At 36.1% G+C, this 10577-nt stretch overlaps 1 protein-coding gene across 1 annotated transcript in view; it reads right to left on the reverse strand.

The window, feature by feature from the left end:
* Window positions 1–1635, reverse strand: part of LOC149080202 (uncharacterized) — a 36884-nt gene extending 35249 nt beyond the window's left edge. Inside the window, exon 1 of the mRNA XM_089238609.1 lies at window positions 1479–1635. Within this exon, the coding sequence (XP_089094735.1) occupies window positions 1479–1569 (91 nt within the window). The 5' untranslated portion in view covers window positions 1570–1635. The remainder of the gene's footprint in view (window positions 1–1478) is intronic.
* Between the last annotated feature and the right edge of the window lie 8942 nt (window positions 1636–10577).

A 10577-nucleotide genomic window follows, 5' to 3' on the forward strand; every position in this document is an offset into this window, starting at 1 on the left:
AATTATTCTTAATTTATGGACATGAGTGTATTTATGTGCGAGTATGAGTGTATTATATATATATATATATATATAGGCTTATTATTGCTAAAATGAAAGACATTTAAGAAAGCGATATATTTCATTAATGGCACTGGGAGAGTTGAAAAAAAATTGAAATTACTTTTTTTTTTAAATTGCGATTTCCAATTAACATATTCCGGCAGCATTTAGTTTCTTAATCACTAACTTGGTAAGCACGGATGGATAGCTGTATTGGCCAAAGGATTAGTGATAAAAGGCAAAAATAAAAAAATTTAAATTTTTGATCAAACAAGATGGAAACAATACATAGGAATAATATATAGTGTCCCTCAATCGACTGACGGTTTTCAAAATGGGATAGAGCAAGAAAACGGTGACAGACATCAGTCATTCTTGCGGAATATAAATTTGCGAAGTCAGGAATTGCAGCTACGTCATTCATGTTGCAAGGGGTTGCATAGTTATTAAATAAAAAAAATTACTTTTTATATGGACACTTTGTGCCCAAAAACCCAACTAGAAAATTGTTGTCCGGTCTCTCCTGGTGCCAATTAAAAAATTTCCCGTGTGTAAGTGCAATATTCGCTTAGATATTCGAATGCAATAATCGGAAGGAAGTTGAGAAAAACAACAAAAACACTAACGGACAACGCTTCTTTCCCAACTTTTCTCCGAGTTTTGAACTCATATATCTCTGCCAAGAATTAATAATTCGGGGCAGGCCCGTAACCAGAAATTTCATTCGAAAGGGGACCACTTTATTTCCGGGAACCAAAGTGATAGAACAATAAATATATGGCCATCTCTTTCCCTTTCTTCGGCCATTTTCTCACATTTCGGGGAGGACCAGACCCCCAAGTCCCCCCTCGCTACGGCCTTGATTCGTGGAGCCCAATAAACATTTTGGCAGGATGCCAGTCAAAAAAAGTAGAAAGGTGGGGGAAGGCTGATGAGTATGTACTATTGCTTTGCAGTGAAAAATAACTTCACGGAACATGCTGTACGTATTTTTTAGTTAAGCTCACACTTCATATAAGAGATATTTATCTTCATTTCCAGAAATAAAGCCACTGCTTAAAAACTTTTGAAGTTAATTTTTAGTTCTTGAAGCTAATTGTGGCCTGTCCAATAACTTTTTCTTTCTGGAATTTTAATAAACATTTTTGCCCCAGGATAATGCCTAATGTTTAATCAGTAATATTATAAAATTCTCAAAGAAAACTTAAAGTAAGTTAAATGTAAAACATTGGGTTTTATTTAAATTTTTGTATTTTTCTTTTTGTTCTTGAATGAGATTTATATGCGACGTTTCTACGAAAACTTTCTTTTCCGGTAATTTTTTCCAGATGCGGCTTATATACCGGAAATTACGGTAATTCTAAAAAACAACGTTTATATAAAAGTTAAAATAAAGTTTATGGATGAGTTAAACATTGAAACAAATAAATTCTTACCTTGTGATCCTATAATGCAGAGTTTGAAACAAAGCACATTTTTTGACATTTTGGTTTGCATGAAAAGTTGTAACGGCTCGAAATTCTGCATCAAATCAACGTCAAAAAGAGTATATGATCAGATCGAGCCTAAAACTCTTTTCACGTGTGTGTGTGTGTTGGGTTATCACTTTCAATCAAACTTCACTAGAAGAAAGGGATTGATTTACGTTTGGCCTTGTGATATCTCTAAAGGGGGAGAAAAGAAAAATTTTCTCGCTAGCTTCAAGTTTATGAGATACACATCACATCCCTTGTTGCTAACACTATTTCATTTCTTCGAAACGGCTCTACAAAAGCGATAAATTGTGCCTCTTCCCTTAAAACGTAATTATCATTAACGAAAAAAACGGTGGCTATCAATTATTTATCTCAAGCTATCCTGAGCCCTTTTGTATTAATAATAAGTTTTATTTTAAGAAGTTTTATTTCTGTGACTATATATTTTTTTAATTGACATTTAATTTATCTACACAAGCACGTAATAACACATCAACACGCCCAGTAACACACTACACACAAACACAAAATGCAAATATACATTATTCACCCGCGTGATTATAACAATCCGTGTCCAGGGCAAAATAAAATTTATACATTTTGGGGCCCGACAGCAGATTAGTCTTTGGCATGGGTCCCACATCTTGCAGCTGGGCCCTCAGGCTTGGATCTTCGGCAGCCCCCCAAAGTGAATTTATAGTGTGAAAGAACAAGAAAATAATTAGAATCATCCCGGACGTCCCTGCCCTTGTGGGGGCTATGCAATATTGTTCTCAACACATTCATAAAGACATAACACATTCAACACATTCATTAATTTTTACACATTCATAAAGCGAGAGAAAAAAATGTAAAATACAGTCGGGCTCGCTTATAACGAACACGGATATTCCGAACTTTTACATACAACGAAGTTTTTCTATTTCCTGTGAATTTGGTATTGCTTATCTGTGCTTATCAAACTGGTACACGTGTAACAAAGTTCACGTACAACAAATAATTTAGCCATTTATTCTGACTTATAAGTGGGTGCGACAGTAATGAAATTATAAGTATAATCTATACAAAAATTGCCACGTTTTCAAGACAAATAAATTCAATTGGTCGAATGGTCCACGCGTTTCGGCTCTTCAATGGAGAGCCGTCATCAGGACCTCGTTCTCAGAATTCACACGAATGAGTCGTGGAGAAGTGATGTTTACGTCTGGTCGTCCGAAGAGTTCGCCTTTGTATTTGCTGCGTCCGAGTGGTCTTTGGATGCGAATTGGGGAGCCATCTGTTGCAAAGATTTTTGTATAAATTAAAACCAGGCAAAGTTTCTCATTTTTGTGATAATATAAGTATAATCTTTATTCAATTTCGTTTATTTTGCTGATTAGTAGTTTTTAAATTTAGGTAAAGATTTTTCCGATTTTACTTCATCTCATTCAATCTATTATATTCCGTAGGTGCTATGTATACAGTGTGAACGTGACATGTTCTGCCAAATGAAAAGGGGTGAAAGATGAGCTTAAGTGGAGCATATAAAACCATAGCAACCCTGTCCTATCTCGAACTGTTTTCGAGTTATGGTGGATAATTGATTATGAAAAAAAAAATGTCTGAATGAATCCAAATTCGTAAAGTTTTTGGCAAACTATACAACCCCTCGCAACATGAATGTCATATCTGAGTACTACACGTTATTTGGATGATTTTTCTAATTGAAAGTATTCCTGTAGGGTGAACGCAGTTTTTGAAAGTAAAATACCATGTCTTGTTACCTATGCACCCTGTACATTACATGTAGTAGTGTCTGTTATGTGAAATATTGTGTAAGCCAACTCACACATTGCTTCGTTTGCCTGCGAGGCAGAGGCCACATTATGAACCAAAAAGCCACATGAAGATAGCTTGCCATCCAACGAGACATCAGATTTACCAGGACATTCTAATATTTTGACGTGATTTTGGCTATCCCGAATTTTTTTATAAAATTGTTTGTAAAACCGTTTTTAAAATTGCTGTCGCAATTGCTTCGACATTTTGGCACTATATCCTCGAGATGTCCCTTGCTAATATCGCTGTTTTGTTTTTCTGATCTGAATTCCGTTACAATCTTTTAGTTTTCATTTTTTTTAAATTTCTATATTTAAGAAAATAATAATAAGCTTCGATACAATTTTTTTGCAGATAAGTTATAGATCCAGAAGAACATTTAAAAGTTTTTCATTTTTTGGAACCAGTCTTCCATGAATTTAGATATTCACTCATTGATTATAGAAGTGTTTTTCTTTATATAACGTGTCTACCATTCCCTGGAGAGACATCTGTCCGAAGTGAGAGTTTGAGGCCCGGTTTAGGAGATTAGGTTTGGTTTCGGTATTCATTTTTTTCCTTCGTTCTAGGATGTCTGAGGGGTGGTAGTTATGACAAGAGATCGGTCACGAAAACTATCGTCTCATCTCTGCTATTCTTATACATTTTACTCAATGCAGAGGGAAAAACGGATTTTTTAAATTTAGTGTTCAAAAATTGGAGTGTATTGGTCAACAGTAATTGGATGAAATGCACCGTCAAATGAAACGGTTTGAACCAAATGAATTAGCTTGGTTCTTCACGAGGGACTTCTTCAGTCCAACCACGGCATACATCGCAGCAGGATATCGAAGCTCGTCAAAGAGAAAAGTTTAGTTTATGGCGATGAAGAAAATTAATGAAAACCACCATAATTCACCATTTGCGACGACTACGCGGCAGCATAGTTTCAGTTGTGGGGTGAAATGTTTTGTCGAAAACAATTTGCGTTTTCCACGATTTTCGGAATAAGTAAGTACCCAAAAAACATATATATAAGCTAATGGTATTTTTTGGTTTTCTATTTTTTTAATCGATTCACAAAGAAAAAGTAAAATACTGAATTAAAAAATATTTCCCATTAAAATAATTTATTCAAAAAAAAAACAACCCAGATATCGTATAGATAGAGTATAGATGCGAGTAAAGGAATCGCGTGCGTAGTTAACAACCCTTACGCTGCTACGGATTGTCTGACAAAATTCGCATGTGTGGATTATACAGAAATTATGGTACCAAGAAACTGAGGAAAAATTTTTTAGAATTTCTTTCGAATTCTTGACACATAATTTAACTGATTTAAAAAAAATATCTTACCATTGCACCTTGGTAGAGTATGTAATGCCTCGGGCCTCACATTGCAAATATCTAGCTTGGTCCAGCTTGCAATTACTATAGCCAGTACTATCTTGGTAGCGTTATAGGCCTTTCAGTGCAGTGGGTAATGAATTTGGAGTCGCTACGCGGTTTGCACCATTTCACTTTTATTGTAATGCAAAGTATATAGAATGCATAGCTAACAGTATACACCGCAAATTACGGGCAAACCGTTGATCCTAGGGCATTGGCGGAGATTGACTTGAAAGTCGGGGAAAGGGTGCTGTTGAAGGCTGGGTGGGCATGGTGGTGATGATGTCAGATCATATATATGCATATGCATTATACCAGTCGGCTCCGCCATTGACATGGGGAGGGGGGGGGGATATTGCCCTATGCCCCCCCCCCCCGTATTTCCGCCCGTGTCCTGGAGCCATGCTTACAATTAGAAAAGTGTCCAAATAATGGATACACCTCAGATAAGTCATTTATATTGCAAGGAGCTGTATAGTTATTGAAATAAAAAAAAAACTATTTATATGGTCACGCTGTGCTCAAAAACAAAATCAAAATGTTATTGCCCTGTCTCTCCTTAAGCCAACAAAAAAAATCCAAGTTTCTACGTGCAATATTTGCTGAGATATTTGAATTCAAAAAACAGAGAAAAGTTGGGAAAGAACAGGATAAATGCGCGTTTGACCTAAGTGCTTCCCAGGAACAGTGACGTCTTAATCCACTGGTCCACCCGGACACGGCCCGGGGGCCTCTTGAAAATGAGATCCGATTAAAAATTTTGAGAATAAGCATACTAATTGGTAGGCAGGCATTTCTGCTCAGGTGGGGGCCCCCAGGGAAATCACTTTGCCCGGGGGACCCATGATGCTCTTAAGACAGTCCTGCTTAGGAATGCCTGTACATTAAGACACGAATGTCAGGAGATCGACCGCACTTATAAGACGGCATAGATTTATTCATATAACATAAGAATAGCCTATTGATGGGCACACTACGGCCTACGTATAGGTTCTATCTGGTCCATCTAAGATTTTATAATTGATTTAAAAACTTTGCATATGCAAAAAATTAAGCACGCCCTAATAAATTTGCATGAAGTATCCTTATGCTTATACGTATAAAATATACTTATTTATTTTTCACAGTTATAAAGGATAAACCATTGTGTCACGTGAATCAATGTCAGAATATATACGGCCTGCAAAAGTTTTTCTTTTTTAGTGCCGCCTCTAAAAAAGTTAACCAATCTTTTCAATAGCTGATGACATAAGTCCTACTAATGGTCGTATTCAGCGACAGAGTTTAAACTATAATCGCAGGTTAAAGGATTAGAGATCAACACGGATTGGTAAAAATCCTGAAATTGACCAATCCGTGTCGATCCCCAATCTTTTCACTTGCACAATTGTTGTTTGACCTCTGTTGATGAATACGGCCGTCAATGAAAAAAAAGAGGAAACTTTTGAAATCATGTGAGAGTAGGAAAATGAATATAATACTTAATCATTTTTTTTATCATTTTTTGTCGCACCACGGTCATTTTCTGCACACGAGGGCCAATTAGACCGGGACCTACAATATATTGCGAACGGCAGGCTTGTTTTTTATAATCGTCGAAGGGTTGGTGCGCTAACCCCTCGACGGGGACTCCCTGCGGTAGCAATTTTTTCTGCGGTCAGGTCGCCGTTTTTGTTGTACCTCTGTACCAGGAAAGTTTACTGACAAGGATGAACCGGATATTGAACTCGCGACACCTCTAAACATCCTTTGGTACTTTAAGCGAGTATCTTATCGACCTGTGCTACCGCGCCCTAAAATACGGGGTGATTATAAAAAAACTATCCCGACATATGGGCGCCCCTAACTATCATACCATTCACAGAAACTGAATGAAATTTTGACATAAGATATTTTGAGGTATGCGCTCAAGAATGATATGGAAAACAACAGTGTCACTCTAACAGTTACGGTTACAGTGAGAAAATTTCGAAAATATCAAATGGCAACACCAAGTTTTTTGTATTGGAATGCGATCTCCATACTGAAAAACACTAAATAGCGTTGGAATGGCACCTGTAGCACGAAAATCCCCGGAGCTAGGCAAGGAAAAAGTAAAAAGGACTTTGCCGTGCACCAGAGCATTAATGTTCGTTTCATTCGTCACACCGTTTCTTCGATCCCCGCCTGATTAGTCCTCCACAAGGTCATGTGGAAAATTTGTGAAACACAATAAAATGCTTTATTTTGTGCTGCTTCTCTGTCCTTATTGGTTGTCCTCACTTTTAGCCTATCTACCGCCGGTGATTTTCATGCTACAGTTGCCGTTCGAACGCTATTTAGGGTTTTTCACAATGGAGATCACATTCCAATACAAAAAACTTGGTGTTGCCATTTGATATTTTCGAAATTTTCTCACTGTAACCGTAACTGTTAGAGTGACACTGTTGTTTTCCATACCATTCTTGAGCGCATACATCAAAATACCTTATGCCAAAATTTCATTCAGTTTCTGTGAATGGTGTGATAGTTAGGGGCCCATATGTCGGGATAGTTTTTTTATAATCACCCTGTACTTAATTCCCATTCGTTTTCTCTATTCTGAATGGTTCCTACCGGGAGAAAATACAGTCGAACTTGTGTGTGTGTGGTTTATTCGAAGTCCAAAGTCACTGGAAAAAAGTTCGAATTACCCAAAATTCGAATTATCTAATTAATATATCCTGGATTCGTCAACTGACTAAAAATTGCAACTTAATCATCAACGTTCACAAAGGATATAATTATTCTCAATTATTAAAATTCTATCATCAGTTACGAAACTGTTTCTCAATTTTAATAATGTATAATAATTCATTTTAGCCGCTATATTATTTCACTGTTCTGAAATCAACATCACTGCAGAATTTCGTGACCATGTTCAAAGCCTGATTTAGTGAAACAGTTCATGATCGTCTGTAATGAAACGGCTTTCCAAATTTTGCTTATCATTCTTATGCTATCAAGGAAATATGCTTTCATTAACGACTTTTCAATCTGAACTTTCCGATACTTTCATAATGTTAATGACAGGGCCGTAAGGGCCGTTCAAGTATTACGTCATCATCGATAGGGGGGAGGGGGTTTCCGATTTGCTGACTTTTGATGACACGGGGGAGAGGGGTTTGGATAATGCTTACGTCATCAACCACCCTTTATGAAAATATGAGTTAGGATTCAGAGAGGCAGAGCTGATGACGAAATTTTGCTGACATGGGGGGGGGGGTCAACGTTTTGCTGACTTTTGCTGATGCTGACAAGGGGGGGAGGAGGTCAAAAATTGCTAAAAATTTGCTTACGTAATACTTGAACGGCCCCTAACTAGGTTTTTTGCCACCCCCACAACTTCAAAGTTCGACAAGTTGATGATGGTTTTCTTTGTTTCCACCTAAAATTGCCACTCCCCTCAACTTTATTGCCAGGGGCAGTTGCTCCACCTGCCCCCTCTAGTTTCGCTCTAGTTAGCCCTGGTTAATGATGTATTGATAGAAATCGGATTTGACACGTGCTCCTGTGACTTAAGATATTTTAGCACCATTAGATGATCCACCAGTTGCACCCTTTGCACCTTTCTTCACCCCCTTAATTTTCAAACCTCTTTGAAGTAGGATAGACATTCCGAGCAAGATAGACTTGGAGTTCAAAATCAGAGTCCCTCTAGTTTTTGTATTGTGTGTTAATTTATATTGTGTTAATGATGACAAAAAGATCAAAATTTTGAATACTACACCTTGATCTATAAATTGAAAAGCATAATCGGTATTAAGTGTGCACAGTTTCGATTCACTCCAGCTGAACGATGTTAAAAAATTGGCATTAAATTATAAAAAAAAGAATAGAGAAAAAACACAGAATTTTCACTTTTATATATTAGTCTTTAAAAATTTATTGTTTAACAACTTGATCGAGAAAAGCAAAGTCTGGTATCTTGTAGAATTTTCCGAACTAAATTTGCTCATACGAGAATCATAATTTTTTTCCCTCCAACTTTTCGAATCATCCAAAAAATTCGAAAAAAGTTTGAATTAAACAAGAAAATTTTTTTTAACATTAAATTAAATAGAAAACTCAAGGGGAGTCCAAGAAAAGTTCGAATTAAGTAAGTTCTACTGTATTATTTTTACGGATTTTCTTTTTAAAGAAGTAGAATTTTAACTTTTGAGAAGATTTCTTTAAAGCAATCGTAGAGACACGTTTGGATTATGTTACTGTAGGAAAAAGAAGGATTTTCCACAGAAAGTTTCGCTTAAATGGTTGAATGTTTTTTTTATAGTTTAGATATATATTCGCCATCCATATTTTTTATGGGCCACCTCGTCGGGCATTTTCTCAGTTGTGGCCTTTGTATTTGTATTTACATAGTCGGAAGTTGTATGGTAGAACGAACTACCATTCTTTCTCAGCTATTGTTATTAGGTGGTGCTATTGTTATTGCGATTGCGTGTGCCGATTTGAGATAATACAGTAACCCTATGAACCGTTTGTGTGAATGAATGAAAACGTCTTCCCTGAAAAAAATATTTTTTTCCTCTGCTCGTCTTTGACTGAGGGGGGGGGGGAGCTATACAGTAGGACCTCCCAAATCCGGATAATTCAGCCGAAATTATTACTATTTTTTCATACCGGAGAATTCCGATGTTTTTCTTCGTAAATTCTGTGTGTGTGTGTTTCGGACTTCTTTAATATAAGTATTTCTTGTACATCGACCACACACACACAACTTTGATCAAAAGAACTTTTCTTTCTTCATTTCATTTCTGCGCGCTGTATAGTTAACCTTAGTGTTTCATAACTTGTCCAACGCTCTATTTTTTCTGCGATTATCTAAATCAATTTTCGAACATGCCGAGAATGTCACGTGATGTGGCAGGTACAAGCTACAAACGGAAACATGATGTTTTATGTCTACGTGAACTTTCGAAAAAAGCTAGAACGCGAAACACCAGTACGAATACTGGGTGGAGAACATGGAATCGGAAAATTTATACCATTTTTACGATCTTCACAAACAAAATACTTTTCAAAACATTTTTTGAAACAAGGATTTTTCTGCTTTTTTTTCGGATCCGAGCAATGACTACGAAAAATCTTCAAAGAATAAGGATTTTTTTAAACCGGTAACGGTATTTAAATAAGAAATTACGGTTTTAATTAAATTATCTGTTGCTATACGCATATATATTGTTTTATTAATTTTTTTTCAAAGGAAAATATGAATCAAAGTACTCAAAGAGGTACATTACTGCTTTAAATATGAAAACTTAGTAAATAAACAAAAGTTGTTCCATACTTCAGAAGATTCGCTAATCCAAAATCCCCTAGGTCCCGAGGAGTCCGGATTTGAGAGGTCCTACTGTATACTAAATTAATTTGGTAGAGGATTTTAAAATGTAACTAGTGTGTTATCAAGTAATTATATGTATAAAAAACATGCGTTGACTGTGTTAGCATTAAATAGTTTACTAGCATTTTATTTGGCATAGTTTATTACGCCCAATAACTTCAACATGATACTGTATTAAGCTTGCAATGAACATTGGAAAGGAAAAATTGTTTATCTTCATATCAGAAAATGCGGAGTATACAACAAGAGTAAAATATACAATTAAAAATATAATACAAATTTTGAATCACGTTGTATAATATATTCACTCTCTTATTTTTCTCCAGGTATAATTCTAGAAAATTATACTTTGTACTAAGAAAATTCTTTACGAATTGAAAATTGTTTAAACCATTTCGTATTGATAGAAATCGGATTTGGCACGTGCTCCTGTGACTTCAGATATTTTAGCACCATTAGATGATCCACCATTTGCACCCTTTTTCACCCCCTCAATTTTCAAACCTTTTTGA

This window comes from Pholcus phalangioides, unplaced genomic scaffold (assembly GCF_987345545.1).
Source record: "Pholcus phalangioides strain wild (caught in Gottingen) unplaced genomic scaffold, Ppha-v1.0 ptg000011l_1, whole genome shotgun sequence".
Classification (NCBI taxonomy): domain Eukaryota; kingdom Metazoa; phylum Arthropoda; class Arachnida; order Araneae; family Pholcidae; genus Pholcus; species Pholcus phalangioides.